At 42.2% G+C, this 24830-nt stretch overlaps 1 protein-coding gene across 4 annotated transcripts in view; it reads right to left on the reverse strand.

Moving 5' to 3' along the window:
* Positions 1 to 430: 430 nt before the first annotated feature.
* OTLD1 (OTU-like cysteine protease family protein) overlaps positions 431 to 24830 on the reverse strand; it is a 71462-nt gene continuing 47062 nt past the window's right edge. For 3 of the 4 annotated variants that reach the window (XM_087371768.1, XM_087371769.1, XM_087371770.1), the window contains exons 5-9: positions 21218 to 21296; positions 20947 to 21092; positions 2469 to 2534; positions 1045 to 1219; positions 431 to 963 (exon numbers count right to left, since the gene is read on the reverse strand). In XM_087371768.1, coding sequence (XP_087227894.1) covers positions 677 to 963; positions 1045 to 1219; positions 2469 to 2534; positions 20947 to 21092; positions 21218 to 21296 — 753 coding nt within the window. In that variant the 3' untranslated portion in view covers positions 431 to 676. The remainder of the gene's footprint in view (positions 964 to 1044; positions 1220 to 2468; positions 2535 to 20946; positions 21093 to 21217; positions 21297 to 24830) is intronic. The other variant, XM_087371772.1, reaches the window with a different exon arrangement.

Here is a 24830-nt window from a genome sequence, read left to right on the forward strand (position 1 = left end):
CAGTATGCAGAGTCTAATTGATTTTTCTTACTGAAGAATACTGGAAATTACTTCAACCTGCTGTCATACTGTATCATAACTGAAATACACAAAATAGCCACAGGTGCAAGGAAGGACTTCGGCCTGAATCCACATGTCCCTCAAACCGAGGCCCTTCAACAGCTCATGATTGTAAATTGTGAAACTAAACCAGCACAAGCTTGTCTACCAAAGACTTCAATAACAAACAATTTAAAATGAAGCAAACTGTACGCTAACTTCAGACGATGTCAGTGAATCAAACATTTTTATGTCCACAATGACATCTACACCTGAAGTCCCAGTAGTTTATTTGAGTGATTATTCACTTATGCCCAATCAGAGGAATGTTTCGAGTTACTATCGAAGTGTAAAGTTTTGAGATATATATATATATATAGATAGATATATGTAAAAGTCATGGTGGCCTTTGCCTTCATTTGCTGACAACCCATATATATTACACATGCTTAAGTCTGAAAAAGAAGTATTAAAAACCCTCATTCCTTATCACTTAAGCACAATTGTAGGGAATGTATAAATACATCCCTAAAGATAATTAGCTTTGCATTATAGAACTTGCTTGGCTATCTAGAACTTCTGCTTGGGCCTGCAATTTGAAATTCCTTCCGTCATACAGGTTTCCCTACTACAAATTCTATCTTTCTGCAGCTTTACCTTTCATTCTTCTATACAGTGACTCCTCAAACAAACCTCCACTCTCGGCTTCTAGCAGGTAGCAAAGCATATCATTTATATCATCACCAAATATACTACAAGCTTCAACAACCCTGAAATAGCTGAAACCCATAGATAAGAGGGTCCGCATATTGCTTGTCAGCCGTGTGTTAGCCGGGGAGGGGGAACATAAACTTGTGGCAGAGCTTGCTTGTCTATCTGACTGTGACAGATCAAGATTGTCACTTTGACTATTCGAAGTTCCAGCTGAAAAGCAGAGGAACAAGGTCAGGACAACAGCCAGGTTGTTTATTTAAACAGTAATAAAAAATTCCCTAGAAATCTTACTTGCACCAGAATAAGAAGGCTCTGCACCTGCAGAGGTAGACGATTCAACACACCCTATCTGCTGCCCATATTCCTCTGCAAGGAATTCTGCCCTTGAGGCTTCAATTACCATGCGCTCCATCTCTTGTTCTGTCAATTCCAAATCAGAATAGTACCGCCCCTCTGCCAAAAGTGCCTGCATGACTATCTCAGTAAGTTCACCTCAGAACAACAAAGCATATAAACGCACAACACCTCCTGCCTTATTTACTATAAAGCATCAACATGTTTCACATACAAAAGCGGACTTTTTTTACATTAACTAGTACGACTTGAAAAGAAAACCATAGACCCATTGGTCTCTCTGCTTCCATCCCTTCATCCCAACACTTGGAAACCAGTTGGCACAACCTTCAATCTTCGAACTTGATGACTGAGGTTCCACTGTCTAATGGAAAACATGTGGTGGATCCAAAAGAAAAAAGATGGACATATCACATTAAACAACTGCTACACCAAAAAACACCCTCCCAATCGCATTTCCTTCATTCAAACCAAGGTTTATACATAACCATATAGGCAAGTTTAGTGGAAACTGAGCTCCAAAGATGACTCATGGAACCTTAATTTTCACCTCCATCAACTTCGTCAAGTTGAATAATCCCAAACAGAAAACCATTCCAACTTACAACTTCTAACAAGACAAAATGAGCACCTTTTGTCGTCTCCCAGACATCAACCATTACATCCATATCAACCCACCTTTTGTTAGGGTGAGTTTTCCCATCAGTTTGAGGACAATTGTATTAATACTGAACTGGCAGCATCTTTACTTAGCATTGATTTTTCAGGCTGTGGTTTGTGAGGCGCATGTGGAATTTCATAGCATGTAATCCCAAGCAGCTATACAAAACAATTAGCATCTTTTCTCTAGTTTTACCTTATTTTCCCAATTTTCCTATTTTTCTATAAATTCCCCTCTACTTTCTCTATTTTTCCTAATACCATTGCTTTAAGACAAGAATGGGCCTCTAGATGTGGTGGAAAATCTCCCAAGCTGTATCTTGCAGTCAACAGTTGCACTCTTTCCACAGTTGATGACACAGAATATTGAATAATTAATACTGGTTCAGCACATGATGGCTCAATTTAAATTGTAACATTTGAGGCTTTTTTCCCAGATGTGCCCTTGAAGTGGACCAGATGGGTTGCCCAATTCTATCTCCATAGTCATATCATATACCTTTATGGATGGAAACAAACGTGTGCTTTGGATCAAAGGAGAGGACCATATTTTCTTCATCCAAGGCTCAAGTATAATTAAATCACGTAACTGCTGCTTCAATATCACGCAGAATTTTATAAGTTGTGATAGCCGATTGACCTGGACAAGTCCTTCCAATTCAATAAAATCTGACTCATCATACCTAGGTGCAAGAATTCACCTTATCAATTTGCTGGTCTTGTTGAGCCTTGATCGCTGCCTTCACCTGGTCTCTATCGATATTTGCCTTCAAAAAAGTCAAAGAACTAGAATTAGTACAATACAAACATATATATGCATACCTTCATAAGACTAGAATATACAAGTTAATATTTTCATAAAACAAGCGAATTAAGAAGGAAAGAAAGGGGTTTGTAAGCGACTTCAAACAAAATTATGAGTAAATGAGCACAAAAAAAAAAATAAAACTTAGTAAGCAAAGCTACACTTATGTTCTCATCAGTACCCAAGCATAAGCTGCCATCTGGTTTTCGAAAGATTTGGAAACTCTTGGGTAAACCCACTGCTTACTAAGCTTTGAAATCCCAACCCAAACAGTAAAAGTTCAATAGCAAAAAGGAAGAAACAAAGCAAAAAATAAGAAAAAGAAATACGAGAGAGAGAGAGAGAGAAAGAGAGAGAATGAAATTAGGGTAAGTATCAAAAACAAAAGAAACAATAATGCTGAACACAAGGAAATAAAGATAAACCAACACACATATAAGAAAACAAATGAAGTGAAAACACAAGGAAACAATCATTATCATTATTTTTTATTTGTTATTATTTATTTATTTTAAAATGTATAATAATAATAAATAATGAAATCAGGTGGTGGAAAAAACCCAAAACTAAGCAAGTACCTAAGAGCAAATGACCTCCAAAATTACAACAAACCTAAGAACTAGAAAGAAGTGGGCTTTGAAGCTTGCCACTTTGGATTTTGATTCTACGTTCAAGGATCCTAAACATACCCAACTTTTGTGCACCATTTCTTTTCAAATGAAAATCTTGCTTTTTACAATTCGGCCAACAAGAATCCAAATGCAAGGCTGATTTTTCAACTCTTTAACCTTTGCATTATCTTTCTTATATCTGTAATTGAGAACTTATGAAACAAGATTTCCTATTCAAGACAACAACTCTTCCAAATCTATCTTAGTATAGAGGGTAGTAAAATCAAATGTTTCTCCAATCCATTCTTTGGACTTGTTTTTTTACACTAACATCATGAGTGGAAAAGTCTTAGCAAAATGTTGATTTGTTTCATGGTTGTAGTGTTTGATTCGTTTGTGTTTGTTGTAGTGTTTGCGGCGCTGCTGAAGGTCTTTCAAAATCCAACTTACTTCTACTAAAAGATAGCCTCTCTCAATAGGTTTCTCCAAAAGTCATGGACAGCTAGCAATATGGCCTTGAAGAAATAACTCAACCACTTTCAGACATAATTGGAACAGTCTTACAAGCTGTTGTAAGGTTTTTTTAGGGTTTTTATGAAACTTCTACTTCTACTAGAACATAGCCGTTGTAAGGTTTTTTTAGGGTTTTTATGAAACTTCTTACAAGCCGTTGTAACGTTTTTTTAGGGTTTTTATGAAACTTCTACTTCAAAATCCAACCTACTTCTACTAGAACAAAGCCTCTTTGTTGAAAATGGGGAGAGGGTGAGAGACACTCAATCACAGGTTAGAGACGAGAGCTGAGGCACGAACTGATGTTGATAGATTGTGTAATCATAGCAAGTACATGGCCTCATTTATAGGCTGGGCAAGCCTTATCTTCCCACACTGACACCTCATAGATGAGGTCACACACAAGAGAATCTAGATCCTATAATCTAGGGGAGGAATCACACGTACCACATGAGGTGGCACAAGTGGCCTCAAGACTCTTCACACTCACACAACTATAGGACACTCCTAGGGCTCTAGGACCACACACACTAGGACTCCGATAGTTCCAACAAACCCCCCTTCGGAGCTAGGGTGAGAAACTATGACATCATCCAGACTGTGCATCCTAGGCAATCTCAGAGGCTAACAGCTAAGCATAATTCAGAGGTTGAACCAAGCACTCTCATGGCTTAGGTGTCAACTCATAGATGCATGACCAACTCATAGGTCTAGGGAGTACACCAACATCCTGGAACTCGACCAGGCCTGATAAAGGAAAGACATAACAACCCCCCTGTCTCCTAACTGGGTACAGGGAAATAAGTGGAGCCTTTTATAGGACAAGGCACACAAAATGACAAATTATTACATCATTTTAGGGGGACTACCCAAGGCAGAGTACCTAACACACATGACTCTAGACAGCCCACTCTTCATCTATCACCTCATGGAGGGATAGACCAGAAACAGCAACAGTGCAGGCTTGTTCCTCAGGTCCAGAAGGTGTAGCTTCATCATCTTCATCCTCGCTCTGCTCCGCAACCAGATTGGCATGTTCTTTGGCTTGTACCTTTGCCATCTTCCTGAAGCAATGATCCTCTGGATGGCCAAGCTTCTGACAGTAATTACATTTAAGAGGTTTTCCTTTCTTCTTGGGCTTATTCTTGAGAAAGAATGCTTTGCCAGATTCAAAGGAAGATTCTGCTTTCTCTGTAAGCCTACGGTCCTCATCAATGAAATGAGCTACCATATCCTTAAAGCTCATATTGCGGCTGACTCTTAGGACAACAAGGATCTCATTGTACTTGGAAATGTCTTCAATACTTGAGAGAAGTACAGCAACTTGATCATCATCTTTAACAATGGCTCGGATGGCAGATAATTATTGGAGAATTGACCCAAGATTGCTCAAGTGTTCATTGAGGGTTTTAGTTTCCTTCATCTTGAGCTTGAAGAGTTTTTGTTTGAGAAAGACTTTGGAAATATTGATCTTATTTCCAAACAAATTCTCTAATTTTTCCCAAACGTCATTTGCAGTCTTATCAAAATCCACATGGTGGATAAGGTTGTCAGCTAAAGCTAGGCCAATGATAGCCATTGCTTTATCATTTTGGTTCTCCCACCAACTGATTCTAGCATCATCACTTTGGGGTTTTGGCTCCTTGCCATTGGTGATATTCCATATGCCTTCTCGCATAAGAAGAAGCCGGAGTTTCGTCTGCCAAATTGGAAAATTGCTCCCTGAGAATTTCTCGATGAACGAGAAGTTTTTTATGCTATCCATTGGTGGGAAGGTCTTAGCTGTTATTACAGCCAGTGTCTAAATCCCTTACAATGTTTACTCAAATTTTGCAAAAAAAGCCCCAAATTTTACATAGTAGAAGCTTCAATTATGCCAAAGGAAGACACAGGACAGAAAAGCCCTATATTTTTGGGTTAGGATTGCTGCAAAATTAGGGTTTGCAGAAAATTGAGGCTTTTCAAAATTTCCTAGAGCATAGTGTTCTAGCAATACTAGGGAAGCTTCAAACCATAAAAGCCCCAACAAATTCACCCAAAATGAGGCAAAATTCTTGAAAAGCGCAATTTAGGGCTTCGGGCTCAAAAATGGGCTTCAAGGTCGGGCTGAATCCCCGACAAATGTGGCGGCGATTTTGGAGCTGGTGACAGCTTGAATAGTAAGAAAAACGAGCTGGAATTGGTTCATTTTTGTTCCCATTCGGAGGCCAAAAACATGCTGGAATCCCAAGAATGGTGGCTCATTTCAGATGCAGGTCGTCCAGGAAAAGGGCGCATTCAGCAGCAATAACGACCATGCTTTCCTGCAGCATTTTGTCAATCTTCAGCTTCAAAAAATCAGCTCCATACGCAACAATCAATCAGCAACAAACAGTCGGCTGTTTAGTGCAGATCTGGTCAAAATGGAGTTGAAGATGGCGGTGAAGCTCATGTTGGTGAAGTCCTTTCTTCAAGATCTTCAACGGTGAGGCTGTGACGTGCGAGTCGATGGCCACGGCCCTCACAAGGTCGTCAGTCGCCGGTACATGCAAGACACTGCCAAATCATCGCACTTATTATAAGACACGGATCTCGACACCTTCGCAAGAGCTGTCGCAGGTCATTGGGGCAGAATGCTGCTGCTGGAGATTGCGCAGATCAGGGGCGGAAGGAGAAGAGCTGAGAGGCGGCAGCAGCAATGGGCAGAACTGAAGCGGCCATCTGGACAGCAACGTGGAGATGGCGGGCAGCTTCTCTTTCCGGCCACCCTCTACCTCAAGGAGGAAGCAACATGGCTGGCTCTGATACCAACTGTTGAAAATGGGGAGAGGGTGAGAGACACTCAATCACAGGTTAGAGACAAGAGCTGAGGCACGAACTGATGTTGATAGATTGTGTAATCATAGCAAGTACATGGCCTCATTTATAGGCTGGGCAAGCCTTATCTTCCAACACTGCTACCTCATAGATGAGGTCACACACAAGAGAATCTAGATCCTATAATCTAGGGGAGGAATCACACCTACCACATGAGGTGGCACAAGTGGCCTCAAGACTCTTCACACTCACACAACTGTAGGACACTCCTAGGACTCTAGGACCACACACACTAGAACTCCGATAGTTCCAACACTCTCTCAATAGGTTTCTCCAAAACTCATGGACAGCTAGTAATATGGCCTCAAAGAAATAACTCAACCACTTTCAAACATAATTAGAACAGTCTTACAAGCCGTTGTAAGGTTTTTTTAGGGTTTTTATGAAACTTCCAAGATGCGCAAAGATAAGGAAGACTTGGCTTGCAAGTGAATGCAAGAGACTTACAAAAGTTTTCATGTTTTACAATCAAATCCTTTTGAGGTATAGAAAAACTAGGATATGTCTTTACTACAGGTTAACCTCTCCTAGCATAGATCACTCATTAAATTATTTGAGCATTTATCATGTACGAAATCACGAACTATTGCTGTAATTTACAATAATATCTCATTCTTTGAAGAAAGAGAGCTACCACTATCAGAGGTGCGAACTAAGGGAACTTCTCTTAGTTTTGAAGCAACTACACTTAAAACTGTCAATTTTCAATGTGATATGAAAGCTTGGATTCTTCTACTTGGACAAACAAACTTTGAGCTCCTTTTTCTATGTCTACTATGTCTATTAATAAGCAAGAGTCCTCAGAAGAAGAAAGTTGATTTTTTTTTCTTTTTAAGAAAAACTCCCTTAAAAAAGTAGGAAGGACAAAAGTATCTACAACAACAACATGCCCTAAAGAACTGTCAACGGAAGAAGCAGACTTTTTAGTAGTTCAACAAAAAGGGTAAGGTTTCGACCCTGTCTATATATTTGTCCTAATGTTTCTGTTGGGCTAAAGGTCCTTTATTCACCTCCGTGTATAAAACACGTGTATTATTTATGCTGTACATGTGAATGCACCCTTACGGGCCCTAAGTATAAATACATCTTATTCTTTGTGTACCAACACATTGTTGGTACACTCGTACTCTCTCTGTCACTCTCACTCACCTGTTCACTTCCTCTGCTGCAAATCTTCACGCTTTCGCTACCCGCGCACTCCAACAACTGGTATCAGAGCTTCGGCCAAGGTCTGCGCGTTGTTCGAAGCCCGTGCGAGCCATCGCCATTGTTGCGCGCGAAGAAATCATCAGGTCGTTTTTCATCAAGCGGCTGCGCGCGCATCGAGGCGACAGTGTCTCAGGTCGTTTTTGCTCAGCCTGTACCCAGACAGGTCAGGCACAGCCATTCCAGGTCAGCACTGGTCACGTTTTGCTCTGGCCAGTCAGCCAGGTCACGTTTTGTGCAGGCGGCAGTTTCCCAGGCAGCGTGTCAGTCACGTTTTGTGCAAACGTCACGTTTGCAGGCAGGCGACAGTCAGACGACAGCTCCCAAGCAGGCAACAGCAAGCGACAGCTCAAATCGTCACTTTCCTGCACAGGCGACAGTCAGGCGACAGCTCCCAGGTCACGACAGTCTGCTGGCTGTTTTTTGTGTGATTTCACACACTTACACAGGCCCCGGTTCAAGCGCACAGGCACAGTTCACAGTTTTGAGCAATTTCTTGGCTGAAATTTGGGGTTTTTCCCAGATTTGATGCTGTTTATGCTTGACAGTGACATCTGTGTCAGAAATTGCAGACATTGTGGGCATTGACCTCAATTAATTTGGGGATTTTGTCAAATTTCTTGGAATTTTCCTCATCTGAGTAAAATTTCTTGGCATTGGACCGAGAAAAATTGGGGCTTTTCATGTATTGATGTATTTATGCTCAGCTGAGTCAGATTGGCTGACATTTATGCACTTCTGGACCTGGAAATTTGGGATTTTGTGCAGAATTTGATAAATTTCTGCATTATTTGCCCGTGCGGTGGCTGGTTTATGTAAAAACAGCAGAGGATTATTGCTGGTTGGTTAAGAACAGCAGTGTATTTGCTGGTTCTAGAGTGTGCTCTTGCAGTTCAGTGCATTTACTCTTGTGCTTGTGATAAAATGGCAGCAGCTTCTTCCAGTTCTGACACTAAAAGTTTGATGGAAATCAAACGTTTTGATGGTCAGGGATTTGATCTTTGGAAAGATCGTATGCAGGGCATTTTATTCTTAAAGGACTGTGAGGATGCTTTGCAGTTGGATAAACCCGCACAAATGTCTGATGCAGATTGGGCCAAAGTCAATAAAAAGGCTGTGGCTTACATTAAGATGGGTGTCACTGATGACATTTTGACAGACATTAAGGGTTTAGACACTGGTCATGCAATCTGGGAAAAGTTGAAAACTACTTATGAGATCACCACACCTGTAAATCAGGTGCATTTAATGCGCAAGTTGGTGAATATGCGGCTGGATGAGTCCAAGCCTGCAGCAGAGCACTTGAGTGCATTTACTGGCATTTTAAATCAGCTCAAGGATGCAAGTTTGAACTTTGATGACAAGTTGAGGGCCATCTTTTTTATCATGACACTGCCTGACTCTTGGGAGACTTTGGTTGTATCTCTCAGTAATAACCCCAATCTCACATATGATGGTGTGAGGGGGTCGATCATAAATGAAGAAATTAGGCATAAGTCTAGTGGAGAAGGCAGCAACTCAGCTTATAATGTTAGAGGCAGGGCTGAAAAGAAAAATGCAAATGCTGGACAGAGAAGCAGGAGCAAGAGCAAAGGAAAGGATAAGAGTGACATTGCTTGCTATCAGTGTGGTCGGAAGGGCCACAAGAAGCCTGATTGCAGGTACTACAAGAAGGAACAAGAGAGAAAGAAGAATGCAGGAGACAAAAAGAAGAAAGAGGAAAAGACAGATGCATCTGAGGGAGCCAAAGGCAAAGAAAAGGCCAATGTGGCCTCCAGTGTGGTCATAGAGGAGCTCTCGGATGTAGAGGCTGATGTACTATGTGCAGTTGATTATGATGCCCTTGTATGTCAAATGCAGGATATGCAGATCACCAAGGCTGATGTGATTGATGCACTTTTGTCAGTTGATGATGGTGTCACTCAGACTTGGATTGTAGACTCTGGTGCCTCTTTCCATGTGACTCCATGTTTGGAGTGTTTTGCTACATTTGATGCAGACTGTTATGGCAAGGTTTACCTTGGAAATAATCATGCTTGCAGCATTGATGGGATTGGCACCATACACTCGTCTTTAGATAATGGGCAAGAACTTGTGTTGAAAGATGTCAGATATGTGCCTGGCATCAAGAAGAGTTTACTATCTGTTGGACAGCTTGACTTGCATGGTTACACCACATTGTTTGGTGGTGGTTTGTGGAAATTGAAAAAGGGTTCCATGCTGATTGTTAAGGGAACCAAGAAGGGAACTTTATATTGTCTGCACTGTAAAGCTTTGAATGGCAAGTTTCTTGCAGTTGCTGAAATTGGCTGTCATTTGGAGCTATGGCATAAGAGATTAGGCCATATGAGCCAGAAAGGACTTGATGTCCTTGCCTCTTTGAAGAGGGTTGATGGAAAAGGCTCTAAGCTTGAATTTTGTAATGACTGTCAGTTTGGCAAGCAAATGAAAATTTCCTTTTACTCTGGTGTCTCCCGTAAGTCAAATGTCTTGGACTTAGTGCATTCTGATGTATGTAGCATGCCTGTAAAATCGATGGGTGGTGCTGCATACTTTGTCTCTTTTATTGATGATTGTTCCAAGAAGATTTGGGTTTATTTGTTGAAAAAGAAAAGTGAAGTGTTTGCTGTTTTTAAAACTTTTCATGCATTTGTGACCACTCAAACAGGTAGAAAGCTGAAATGCTTGAGAACTGATAATGGGGGTGAGTTCACATCTAGTGAGTTTAAGTCCTTTTGTGACTTACATGGAATAAAGAGGGAGCTTACAGCTCCTTACAGCCCTTCTTCAAATGGTGTGGCTGAAAGATACAATAGGATTCTATGTGAGAGAGTGCGGTGCATGCTGTCCACTGCTAATCTCCCTCATGAATTTTGGGGAGAGGCGCTCAAAACCGCGGTTCACATTTGCAACCGTTCTCCAAACAGGTCCTTAAATAATGGCATTCCTGAGGAGGTTTGGTCTGGCAAACCGGCCTCATATGACCATTTACGGATTTTTGGCTGTGATGCTTTTGTGCATGTTAGAGTTGGGCAGAGGAATAAACTTGACCCGAAATCCACCAAAGGTCTGTTTATGGGCTATGGTGATGAGGGTGAATTTGGCTACAGAGTGTGGCTGCCTCAGTCTAAGAAAATGGTTCGCAGCCGTAATGTTGTGTTTAATGAGGCAAAGTTGCTGAAAAGTACTGTAGCCTCTGATAAAGACATGAAACAGGTCAAATTTCAGAATTTGCAGCCACCTATTACTTCAAATGATGAGCCTCATGGTGCTGTACCGCAGGCTGAAACTGAAGATCAGCCGGTTATGTTTGAGCTAGATGATGATGGACAGCAAATAGAAGCACAGGGAGGTCATGGACAGCAAGATAGACTTGCTGATTATCAAAATGCAGGTGCTGAAAATGAAAATGAAGGTGCTGTACAGCATGAACAGCATGCTGAAAATGGCTTACAGCAGCCAATAAATGCTGAAAATAACATGCCTCCGGATGTAGACCCGATTCCTGACAATGTAGATCATTGGGTACGCAGGTCTACACGCCTAAGAAGGCAGCCACAAAGGTATGACCCCTCTTTGCATTATGTAATGCTTACTGATGAGGGTGAGCCCCTTACTTATAAAGAGGCCAAGTCATGCAAATTCAGCAATAAGTGGGAGCTAGCTATGCAAGAAGAGATTAAATCTCTGTATGCTAATGATACTTGGGATCTTGTGTCATTACCCAAAGAAAGGAAGGCTCTTCCAAACAAATGGGTCTACAAAGTGAAGACAGTTGATGGGAAACCCAAGTACAAGGCACGACTTGTTGCCAAAGGGTATGCACAGAAGGAAGGGATTGACTTCCAGGAGGTCTTCTCACCTGTTGTGAAGATGACCACACTTCGTGTGCTTTTTGCTCTCACGGCTGTATTGGACTTAGAGCTGTACCAAATGGATGTGAAAACAGCTTTTCTGCATGGTGACATTGATGAGGAGATCTACATGAAACAGCCTGAGGGTTTTGTGGTTCCCGGAAAAGAGCAGTTGGTGTGTAAACTAAAACGCAGCTTGTATGGGCTGAAACAAGCACCACGGCAGTGGTACAAAAAGTTTGGCACCTTTATGCTCTCTCATGGGTTTACACGCAACCATGCAGATCATTGTTTGTACATGAAAAAGGATACAGATGGCAGCCCCATCATACTTGTTTTGTATGTGGATGACATGTTGTTAGCTGGAAAGAGAAAGACCAGTTTGGATGCTCTCAAAGACCAGCTGAAATCAGCTTTCTCAATGAAAGATTGGGGAATGCTGAGCATATATTGGGCATGAGGATTCGAAGGGATAGAACGCAGAAATTGTTGTTCTTATCTCAAGAAAAGTACATTGAAAAGGTACTGGACAGATTTAACATGGCTGAAGCTAAGCCTCTTGGAGTACCTTTACCTCCATACCTTAAGCTTAGTAAAGCCAATAGCCCAAAAGATGACATGGAAGCCAATGCTATGAAGGGAGTCCCTTATGCATCAGCTTGTGACTCTCTTATGTATGCTATGGTGGCTACTCGTCCAGACATTGCTCATGCAGTGGGAGTTGTCAGCAGGTTTATGTCAAATCCTGGCAAACCACATTGGGAGGCCGTCAAGTGTATTCTTAGATATTTGAAGAGTATACAAAGAAAGTGTATTTGCTATGGGCAGGGTGCACTTAGTTTGCAGGGTTATTGTGATGCAGACATGGCAGGGGACTTGGATACTCGAAGGTCCACAAGCGGGTATGTCTTTACACTTGCTGGTGGGGCTGTCTCTTGGTGTTCCAGGTTGCAAAATATTGTAGCACTGAGTACTACTGAAGCTGAATATATATCAGCTACTGAAGCTTCTAAAGAAGCTATATGGTTGAGCAGACTTGTTACAGATCTTGGCTTGTCTATGAGTACTCCAGTGTTGGGATGTGATAGCCAGAGTGCTGTGTATCTGGCTAAGAATGCCATGTATCATTCACGCACAAAACATATAGATGTGCGATATCATTTTATCAGACAGATTCTGGAAGATGGTCAAATCACATTGACCAAAATTAAAACACAGGACAACCCTGCAGATGTTCTCACTAAAAGTCTTGGCAAGGCTCAGCATGAGCATTGCATACAACTAGTGGGAGTTGGTTAAAGGTTCACTCCGGACCTTTAAGTGGGAGGTTGTTGGGCTAAAGGTCCTTTATTTACCTCCGTGTATAAAACACGTGTATTATTTATGCTGTACATGTGAATGCACCCTTACGGGCCCTAAGTATAAATACATCTTATTCTTTGTGTACCAACACATTGTTGGTACACCCAAAATCAGCTCGTACTCTCTCTGTCACTCTCACTCACCTGTTCACTTCCTCTGCTGCAAATCTTCACGCTTTCGCTACCCGCGCACTCCAACAATTTCGACGTATTTCCAAGCACCTCTAACCCAACGAGGAAGAGCACTTATAACTTGAGGTGTCTTCAATATAGAACTTAAACCTATCTCGTCAAGATTAGAAGTAAATATATTCTCATAAGCTCTTGCTTAAAATGGGAGCACTTTTTAGACCGAAAACTAGTGACTTGAGAAACTTCTCTAACAATACTTTAAACTGAATGCAATAATGATCTCTTAAAATGAAGATCTTGACAAGAGAAGTTTTCCAAAGTACAAAGAAGATTAAAAAGAACCTTAATATTATATCTTTCAAAAACCCAAAAACATAAGTCGATCCAAGGAGCTATAACCTTCTCCTATATTTTCTATAGGCGAAAGTTTTAGAAGAAAAGAGAATCACAAGACACGTGATGCATCAATCTAGAAGCACATGCAATGTGTCTAATAGGGAAATCACAAGAAATATGATGCATCGGTCTAGAAGTAGATGCAACATTTCTAGCATCATTATTAGGGAATGAGGAGAAGTAACAAGGATCATGTTTGGCTTCCACACTAGACGATAAGGAGAAATATTCTTAGCCTTTGGATGAGTTCTCCAAACCATAGGATTCTTTTGACTAGCCTTTTTACTCTTATGATGAGTCAACTTCCCTTCTAAATTAAAACCTCTAGTAAAGAAGGTATGTAAAGTAATAATCTCGAGATGCTCAAGGGACCTAGCTACTTTGAAAATTTCTTTCAAGTTATTAGCAAATTCTCCTTTTATATGCTCAATAGGAAAACAAAGTAAGGATTCAAATCTCCAATCAAAAGATTCTTTTTATGAACTTTTCTAGCATTTATCAATGTATGGGAGCACATACTTGCTCAACTTTATTTTATTCCTATTTGTTTTGGAGCATGGAGGTTAAAAAACTTATGTTTGTCCATGGATTAATTTATTTATTTGGGTTAATTTATTTTATTTTAAGCTATGTCTAAGAGAAGTGCACATTATTTAAGAGGGTAGGATTCGAACCCACAATGTTGTCTTTCCCACATGTGAGCCCTACCACTAAGCTATAGAGTGGAAGAGCATACCTAGTGCTAACTAAAATATTATAAATGGTCTCTCTTCCCCCTCCCCGTTTAGTACTTGCAGCCTTCTTTAAAGCCCCCTTCAAATGGTCCCTATTCCCCTCTCCCTTTAATGCCCCTTCTTAAGTGGTCCCTCTTAATTGAAACTCCTCCTTGCCCCTTTTATCCCTTAGTTCAACCCTCTTCCTTTTCACCCCTCTTCTATTCTCTACAACTAATTAATGGGAATTTTCCATTTTTCAATGTATGGGGGCACATACTCCGGAAAACGGGCGAAAGCAGTATGATGAAGCATACTACTACTATGAATATTGTAGGTAACGTAGATTACTTGGATGGTCGGAATAGGAGTGATAGGTTGAGGGTGCACAGATTTTACTCTTTATAATGCTATTTGTATAATATGTACGTTACTTGGATTGTCTGAATAGGACTGACAAGTTGAGGGTGCACAAATTTTACTCTTTATAATGTTATTTGTCTAATATGTACTACTTAAAATTAGACCATTTGGTAAAACTTTCCCATAAATTATTCGTTGCCACAAGCATGCTTCCTTTAAAAGGTGAAACACTATGCCAACAAATCCTATACTTTGCGACAATTATTAAGATCCCTAAAAATGAAGTCCAGCATAAGGCCATGGAAACAATGAGACACAAAGGCTGCTCTGAAGCAGGGACACATTGGATGGAGCATTGGGAAATAAATGCCTTGAATCTTTTGGACAAAGACATGGCAATTAGAGAACTAGTGACGCACAAAGTTAGTGACAGGATACTGTAGATTCCAAAGGAGAAGATGACTACCTACAAAAGAAAGTTTAACGCCATGATGATTTATGGGAGACAAAAAATGTTATGAGGGTCAACTCGCATGATCTTCAGGTGGAAACAAGCCAATGTAAAAATATCCCAAGGTAAGAGACTATATGCAAGATGTGCCTTGGACGTAACACAAAGGGCAAACACCACACATTGCTCATTTGTCCAACATAAGCACAATACTACATAAAGGAAGAGGTTGACCAAAGCCTGCACGATGGAGGTTCAGCCTATCTCGTCCCTATTCAAAGACACAAATTACGAGATATCTTCATGTCCCACTGGAGGGCTACCATGGTGTCAGGATCATAGCTGATAGTTTGTCACATCTCTTGCTCCCTTTTTGAGTTCTAGCTCTTGAGTTTCTCTAGTATAGCCCTCAGCAAGGGCCTTGATCCCTTGCCTCAACGCTAGTGGCTTGCATAAGTTATTTATGTGATTGTGTCCATAGGCCCGCGAGGCCTCTTTGCTTCAGCCCATGGTGGCTTGTATGAGTTATTCTACTGATTGTACTTTGTCTCATAGGCCCATGGGGCCTCTCGAGGACGTTAATACGACTCTCTCTCTCTCTCTCTCTCTCTCTCTCTCTCTCTCTCTTGGATGAGCCTATATGAGTCCATTAGAGGGAGAGTATGTGTCCTAGGAGCTCTATCTGACTAAGCTCAGAGCACTATCAGAGTGAAGCAAGGCTTCCCCCTCTCACAGACTCTCTTCGGGCTTGATATTACATCCTTTGTAGACCGCCTAGCTGGAGAGGGTTCAGTTCTGCCTGACCTGATAGTGCAGATATTGCTGCACTCAGATGACATAGCTCTCTTATCATCCCCAACAAAGGGATTGCATAAGCGTCTAGAGGCGCTAGAGGTGTTCTGCACAAAGAGAGAGAGAGAGAGAGAGAGAGAGAGAGAGATTTCACAGTTAACCTTAGAAAGACCAAGATTATGATCTTCTACACCTCACGAGCCGTGCTCTGTCGACATAGTTTCATGTCCCGAGGTAAGCTAGCAAAGATAGTGCACTCCTACACGTATTTGGGGAAAGTATTCACAGGACCAGTCTTCACGATGACCCATGCAGCTACAGCACGACTCACATGAGGGCAAGGTGATCTCGCCCAACTCGAAAGGTAGTGCTTCCAAGCACACTTCCAGGATCCCCCGACGAAGAATCGGCTTTTTGACACCCTGGTGAGACCAATTGCCATGTATGTAGCACCTTTTGGGGGAGTGACATTCCAACGATAGAGTGGAAGAGATTTGAGAGGCTACAGGTGACTATGGGATCTAAGATGATTCGAAGTAAGCCCTCGGTCCTCCATCAAAACATACAGACAAAGTTTGCCATGATCCCTCTCTATGTTGATGGCATCTTTCCGAGAGTGACATTCCTCCACAGAGTTTAGGCCTTATCCCAGTAGAGATTACCAAGGCTAGCACTAGAGTCATCCAAATGAATGGTAGAGAGTGATGTTGATATAGCATGGTATGCACGGGTATCCACATGGTTTGATAGCCACGGCATTTAGAGGGACAGAGTTCCCCCCTTTCAATACAGCATGGATGCACCGCCCGAGCTGATCCCACCAGTATCATACGGTTGCACCTCCATCTTCCTGAGGATCTCAGAGTATGGTCTCATCATTAGACCTCAGTATCTCGAGAATAGGATGTTGGGAAGTGGTGGGAGAGAAGAGATGCATCATGACAAGAGTTGAGAACACGAGAAGAATCCAAAAGTGTGATCTATTGATTGTGAGAGAGAAGCCTCTCATTTATAGAGTGAGAGAGGTGTGTCCTATATCATAGGCACCTTTCCTACATCAAAGGCAATCAGCCCTACATCATTGGGACTTCCTCGAAAATTGGCACCTCCTGAAAAGGGCATCTTCTACTGCATCATCACATGTGTCATGGTCCTAATTAGCACTAAGTGTGCTTCACTACACACACACACACACACACACACCAACATGTGACTACTACTAGATGCACACATGCACCTTAGAGCAAGCCCTTGATCACAAATGTCCCAACGTTACCCCTCTCAAGGGTTTGCCTCATGATATGTCAATGAGACATCTAGTCACATAGTTTCACATTCCATCTCATGGTGGTCAAGGATAAATCTATGGCTAGGATCACATGCTAGCAAGGGTACCCAAGGATCAAGGTTTACAAAAAATGGGATAGAACCCCCCTCCCCAAAAAGATTATCTCCCTTGCATGTACAAGGATTAATCGGCCATTAGGCGTTGGGAAGAGTGGAAGGTTGACTTCCGGAACATACTGATACTCATCTCAACGAATGGGTCCGGGAGAAGTACATCCTTTCATCCTGGGTAAGACAATGGACTGACTATCTCTCACCGAGACTGGTAGAGATAATGGAAGGTACCATGGAGGCAAACACAACACATAACCATAACATTCTTTTTGGAATACTACTCCAGGCAGAGAACCTCAAAATTGACTACATGACCAAGTGATGACAAAAGTTCTAAGATGTTGGACTTCAAAAGGCACAATCTTTATTTTTATCTACCACAAAAAAATTTTTCTTCATTTGCTCTTGGAGTTCTTTCTTCAACCATATTTTCTTTGTCTTTCTTCTTCTCATTGCAAAACTTTTCAAAGTGATTGTTTTTACCACAATAAGTGCATGGATGGATCCTATAGCAATCTTTTTTAAGATGATTGGTCTTTCCACAATGCTTGCATGCTTTGTACTTGCCTTTTGATGAGAGCTTCACTGTAAGTGCTTGAGTTTGATCTTCTACCTTCCTTGAAGTCTTCTTTCTCTCTTCTTCTTATAGAGCACTGATGATGCTCTCTAGTGTTGGTTGGGGAAGATTCTTCAAAGTAGTCACAAGTCAAAATCCTGGGGCATACTCTTTAAGAGCACAGCCATTGCACCATCTTCAGTGACTGGAGAGTTGACTGAGGCCAATTGTGTCGTAAGACTCCTAATAGTGTTAACATGAGCTGCAATAGAGTCTCCATTCATCATAAGTTCAAAGAACTTAATCTTCAAAGTCAATTTAGAGTTATGAGAGCTAGCACCAAATAGCACATCTAACTTAGGCCAAGCCTCATAAGGAGATTCCAAATTAGAAATATGATGCACATAATTATCTCCCAAACCTAATGCAATAATTACGTAGGCTTTCTCTAGCCTTTTAGCATCTGCTGGTGTTGTTGAAGTAGAGTCACTTGCCTTCTCCTTTCCTTTGGTAGCGGTGAATTCACCCTCTTGTGATGACTGATTCCTTGACTTGACTAAATCCCACAAATTCTCCTTCATAAGCACAAATTTAATTTTCATTTGCCAAGTATGGAAACCTTGGCCATTGAATTTGTCTATTTTAAAGGTAGCCATGAGAGGGTCTTACCCTTATGATTAGGTAGTGTCTGTTGTCTTACAAATGGCTATAAATCTCAACCATACAAGGACATATTGCAAGCAATTAAATCAGAGAATCCTAGTCTAACAATATCGCTTTTGCTTCACAAGCTTTGTCACTTTTCTATTGACATATCTAGCTGCTTCTTTCTTATTCTTTTCTTTTCCTTTCACATATGAAGCATTAGAAGAGCAACAAGAGCTAGGCATTTTAAACAAACATAATTAACTGAAAGTTTACCGACGGTAAATCATCCTCAACACTCTTTCAAGCTTGCATTAAGCATCCAATCACCAAAACTGTAGTGTAAAAACAAAGAAAAGTGGAGACGTCAATTCAAACACCCTAAAGCAAATTTGAGAGGGCTTTTGAAGCCAAAGTGAACTTGTATACCAACCCAAGGCCACCAGCAACGACGGCCGCAAAATGACGCAATGTCACCCAGGAGAGCTTAAGTAAGCCCGACTGGTTTTTTGTTGATTTCTCCTCATCCACTGGAGGATTGGTGTCCGAAATTCATCAACATCTTCCTCAAAGGTCGCCCAACAGCAGCTAGAAGGGTTGGGCAAAATTTGTCTCCAGCAGGGAGAATTTAACGTGAGGTCGCCATGCAAAATAAGTGTTGGCACGGGCAACAGAGAGGATATTTCTATACTTCCTCTGAGCCAGAAGTGCACCTATCAAGGGAAAACTATAGCTGAAAGGGCTCAAGAAATTGTGCAAAAACGGTGGAGAATAAGCTTAAACAAAAAATCAAGACAGAAGAGGGAAGAAAATATGGAGAGAGATGGTAAGAGATGATGATGTGGCAACTAGGGGGCTAAAGGGCTTTCTAGAACCTAGAGCTTTGATACCACATGTAGGGAAGTGGTGGGAGAGAAGAGATGCATCATGACGAGAGTTGAGAACACAAGAAGAATCCAAAAGTGTATTCTATTGATTGTGAGAAAGAAGCCTCTCATTTATAGAGTGGGAGAGAGGGCGGCCTAGATCATAGACACCTCTCCCACATCAAAGGCAATCAGTCCTACATCATTGGGACTTATTAAATCATTGGCACCTCCTGAAGAGGGCACCTTCCACTGCCTCATCACCTATGTCATGGTCCTAGATAGCACGAAGTGTGCTTCACCACACACACACACACAAACATGTGACTACTACTAGATGCACACATGCACCTTAGAGCAAGCCCTTGATCACAAATGTCCGAACATAATAGAGTCTCACATGCACTGAGGATTGCCACTAGACAATTGCGAGTTTCATCACATCAACCAAGGATTGAGGCAGGGATAGCTGTAGACATACCCAAAGCGCAGAGGATCTACATACTATGCACGATGGGGGAGGTCAAGACAAAGGAGCATTTTCTATGTGTCTCTCCAGTCTATTATGAGATCCGAGGACGGTATCACTGCCTCTTAGGTGGGGCATGGCATGGGTCCGCTTACACGGTTGATCCATTTTCCTGACCAGGTTTGTGTTGGGTTCTATTTTGATTGAGATGCACCGACACACAGATATATTGATGCAACAAACCAAAGAGTAGCAGGGGATGATGCCAGAGGTAACCGAGATCGACCGAGCACATACACGTGTCACAGACTTCCATACATCTGAGCCACAGCTACAGGGGAGACTGAGGAGGAGGAGCTAGATGAGATGAGGGAATCACGGATTAGCAGTGAGAGCCACCGCTGTGATGCTGCCAGACGAGAGGTGCACATACCACATGCAGCACCCAGAGTGACTAGAGTACACACGATTGAGATCCGGTCTATCTCAGCCCTCCTCAGAGGAGACCGGAGGCCATAGTTACCAGGGAACGGGAACGTTCCGAAAATTCGGGTGTCGGAACGAAAACATTTCGAGAAGACGGCGCGGGGGAACAGGAACCGAAATGCCACATTATACACGACACGTCATCATATGGCATAAAACTATATTAGAAAATGAAAGAAACTAACATTTTACAGCTTTACTTTATATGCAAAGCTCTAATTACATCCCATCAAAGAGCCACCATGGTGCCTGGATACATGGAGCTTGTGCGTGTACTCGGAGCATTAGCTCTAACACCTGATGTTGTTTTGCTATTTTGTTCACTAGCTTAGCAATTTACCATTCAGCAAGGGCCTTAGTGAGCCCTTCGCTTCAGCCCATAGCGGCTTGTATCAGTTACTTTTGGTTTGTACTTTGTCTCATAGGCCCGAGAGGCCTCCCGCAAAAGTTTACATCTCTCTCTCTCTCTCTCTCTCTCTCTCACATATGTATGTATGTATGTATGTATGTATGTATATGTACATATATGTATACACACACACACACACACACACACATATGATGTAGCCTAATGAAAGAAAAAATTCAGTCATTAAGAAATAGATTGCATGCAAATCAAGCCAATCTAATTCAACACCAGCACATATAATCAAAAAACTGGTGGGCTTATATTAAAGCATCAAAAAATAAATTTCAAACTCACCCCATGAAGGCTTCCAAATCCAAGACCCGCTCCAATTGTGGACCTAGTAGGATCGACTAAGGAGTTGTAGTGATTTCCCCTATGGTAACTTAGTCGAATGGGAGGTAAATCTGTCTGGTAGCTCCCTTGGAATATATTTTGAGGTTCTGTTTACCATTAAAACCAAAACCATCATGCTCAAGATCCTTTGTGGACCAGGCTGACTGTGAAAACAAATTCCTTAACACCCTAGAGTAAAACATGCAGAGAGAAATTGCTGATAATTCATTACCTGTTCCATAACAGAAGATATGAATAGGTCGATTATACATCTCTGCCATTGCTTGAATCTCCAAATTGTTACCATAAACCTGAGTACACTTCACAAGTCAATACAGCATCCAAAAACTCAAGAAATCTGATTTACAATAAGCTATTGAATGGATTCCAAAATTAAGAATTGCTAAAAAGGAAATAATCATTGCCATAGAATGACTCCAAAACCCACCACACATGTTACATGGAAGGTGCTAATTCAGTGGAATCAGCATATGCAAGTACTCTTCTCGATGAGGAGGAGCCTGCAACATTCGAAAAAGCAAAGGACAATGTGCATTGGATGAATGCCATACACGATGAATTGCAGTCCATTCAGAAAAATCAGACTTGGGATGTCGTAGACTTGCCACCAAGTAAACATGCCATTGGTACACGATGGGTTTTCAAGGTGAAACGGAAGCCAGATGGCTCCATTGACAAATACAAGGCAAGGCTGGTTGCCAAAGGCTATGCTCAGAAAAAGGGCATAGATTATGAGGAGACTTTTGCTCCGACATCCCGGATGACCACCATTTGATCTGTTATTGCAATGGCTGCACATTTGAGATCAGTATGATCTTTGTGTCCACACATGACAATGTTGCAGATATTTTCACCAAAGCACTTCCACGTGAAAAGTTTGAGGCATTTCGCAGTGCCCTAAACTTATATCCGTTTGGTGATTAATATCCTTGTACATGACATTGGCACTGCAGGGAGGTGTTAGAATTATAGATATAATTCAGCAGTGACCAATGTAACTTAATAAGCTAGTTAGGGGCACTTTTCCCTCTTTAAGAGGTTTTTCCCCCTAACCGTAGTTAGTACACTAACTAGGGTTAGTGACTACTAAGGTTTTGTCACTAGGACAAAACCTTATCTCACTCCTTCAATTGTATCTCTCTCACTCTCATCTATTTTGCAACTAAGCTTTCAGCTCTCACTCCCTACTGCTTCTTGCTCTCATTTGCTCTCTCTCTCCCATTCTCACCCCCCCCTTCGAGACTTGTCTAGGCCTAGGTACTTTCTAATGATCCTGCCCCCATCTCACCTCACTCTCCGACTCTGTCCCCCTCTCCCTCTCACACATTCTATTCTCGCCCCCAAGGTCCCATCCCCCTTAGATACACATTGTTAGAAATACTATATTTTCTAAAGCAATGGCCAATGTTATGTACTAAGGAACTAGCCCTCTTTTTTCCTTTATTAGGGTCTTTTACCCCTAAACTCAATTAGAGGTTGAGTTTGTGGGTGAATTAGTCACCACACATCGTAGACCCCCGTTAAGGTCATCCTAGGGTTTTGGCTCTATGACTACCCTAGCTATGTATTTCATTTACGTTGCTGCAATCTCATTCCAGCTTGCTTCAGCTCCATTCTCTCACTTCTGTTTCCAAGATCTGGTATCAGAGCAAGTTCCCCCTTGCTCCAACAACAGTACCCGTGCCTCCCATGCGTTCTAGCTTCATTTCCATCATGAACTTCATTTTTGTTGCGAAAACTTTCAGCCACTAGGTCGTTTTTTACTTCAGCCAGCACCTACAGCGCATCTAGAAGTGGGCGACGACTCCTAGAGAAAAATCGCCTATCTTATTACTGATTTCAGACCTGTTTAGGTCAACCTGCTTTTTTCAGCTTTCTGCTGGTTTTTGGCTCAAAACTGAGTCGCCTCTCTTTTGGAGCTCATTTTCAGCAATCCGACCTGTCTTTTGCGCCTCTAGAGCTCTTTAGAAGCAGGGCGACCTGTCTTATGTGGATTTTTCCACTGATTTTCACACACCACAGCTGTTTGGAGGTTGTACCATCAGCTTGAGACTGGTTTTGGAGCTCCCGGAGCCTTGTACTTGCTGTTTTGGACCTGTTCCGGGCACTTTTGTTGAAGTGCAACCCATTATTTGCACTTCTGGTTGCGTTTAGGAGGTGGTACTTGCTGTTTTACACAAAACAGTCATAAAGATCAGCATTTCCGTGCTAGCTCAGTCAACTAATGACAAAGGGGGGAGGTTCTATTGCGTTGAGAACAATTTTCAGCCTGCTGGTCACCTCAGTTGCAGGGATCTACTAGTTCTGTCAGTTTGGGACTGTTTTTGGAGCTTCTCGAGGCTTGTACTTGCAGTTTTGGACCTGTTCCAGCCAGTTTCGGCGAAGTACAGCCCATTGTTGCACTTTTGGTTGCATTTTGAGTCCATTTGGAGGTGGTACTATTGGAGGTCAACGTCTCCTGATGTAATTGTAGAGAGTGAGGGTCTTTGCTTATAGGTGTGCCTGCCCCCCATGCGGTTAGGACAGTCCAGAAATAGGGCCTTGCTGTGGTTATGCCCGCCCCCCGTGAGGGTAGAGTAGGGTCGAGAGGAGTAGGGTAGAGAGGACCCCACTTGGGGGTCTGTCTGGGCCCGCTTGCTGCCACCTATCAGCCCCATTGAGGTGCACTGGGCCTGTGTGGCCATCTCTTTGGGCCATGGTGGTCTGCCCCTATGGCCGTACAACAGCCCTCTTGTGGGGCAGCTGGCCTGCAATAGGCAGGAGGGCAGCCCTCCATATGGGCCTATTGCAGCCCCCATTTATAGGCTGGAGCAAGTCAGCCACCAGGAAGTCAGCCCACATCCAGGCTGGTTGGCTCCCTAGTCTACTAACCGACCAGGGAGGGGTTGGGTGTCACGAGGGCGTGAAATTTTAAGTACTTTAATGTACTACAAGACCGTGACAACTTTGGTTTTAAAAGTCCAAGCGTGGGCTTAATAATGTGTAATTAAACGCGGCATGGTGCCTAGCACATAAGCGTAAATAATCCCTAGGCCCAACTGCATTCCAAGGAATTAAAAGAGTGATTGTTGGGAAATGATGATGTCGCATTTTTAATGGGCCCCCTAGAGGGCCATGTACCTTCAGTGGCCCCCCTAGAGTTCCAAGTGGCTCTAGTGCCTTCTACATGCTCCTTTGCCATTCCTCGACCTTCCTGGGCCTTCTAAAATTCACATGTGTAGTTTTCTCTCTCATCTTCTCTCTTTGTTGAGATTTTGGACTGGTTTTTCAGCCTCCTTCAGGTGAATTCCGTTTTTCTTCATAACTCCTCACCCGTTTGGATTCCTTGACTTCCGTTTGGCCCGATAGCTTCCCCTCTGCCTCCCCTTCGTAGTGATATGCTTTTCCCTCCGTGTGTTTGGTAGAACGGGCAAAGCTGAGTACTTCTTTTGCTGGTCGAATTTGCAAAAGTGGCTTTTTTGCTTCTACAGCCGCATGGGCCTCTCCTCTTGCAAAGCTACAGCTTTTTGTTGAATTTCGAGTGATCGCACGCGCTAGTTGACTGGTTTTTCTCAGTTTTGGACAGAGTTATGGGAAATGGGGAAACGGGAAACGGAAACGTTTCGGGATTTTTGAGAGGGGGTGAAATGGGAAAACACCACGTCATCAAGGGGGTTTAGAGTAATGCATACACACATTTAGAGTGCTCTACCTTCAAAAAAAGTACACAATAAGCTATAGCTCTACCTAGTACCATTAATATTGATTGTAACTTTGAACTTTGAAGATTCAAGTTTCATTGTTCAACCAATCACACAATGCAAATTTCAATTACGCAAGGTGGG

This window comes from Dipteris shenzhenensis, chromosome 33 (genome assembly GCF_047967505.1).
Source record: "Dipteris shenzhenensis isolate YYH24624 ecotype China chromosome 33, Dip_SZ_1.0, whole genome shotgun sequence".
NCBI classification, from domain to species: Eukaryota; Viridiplantae; Streptophyta; class Polypodiopsida; order Gleicheniales; family Dipteridaceae; genus Dipteris; species Dipteris shenzhenensis.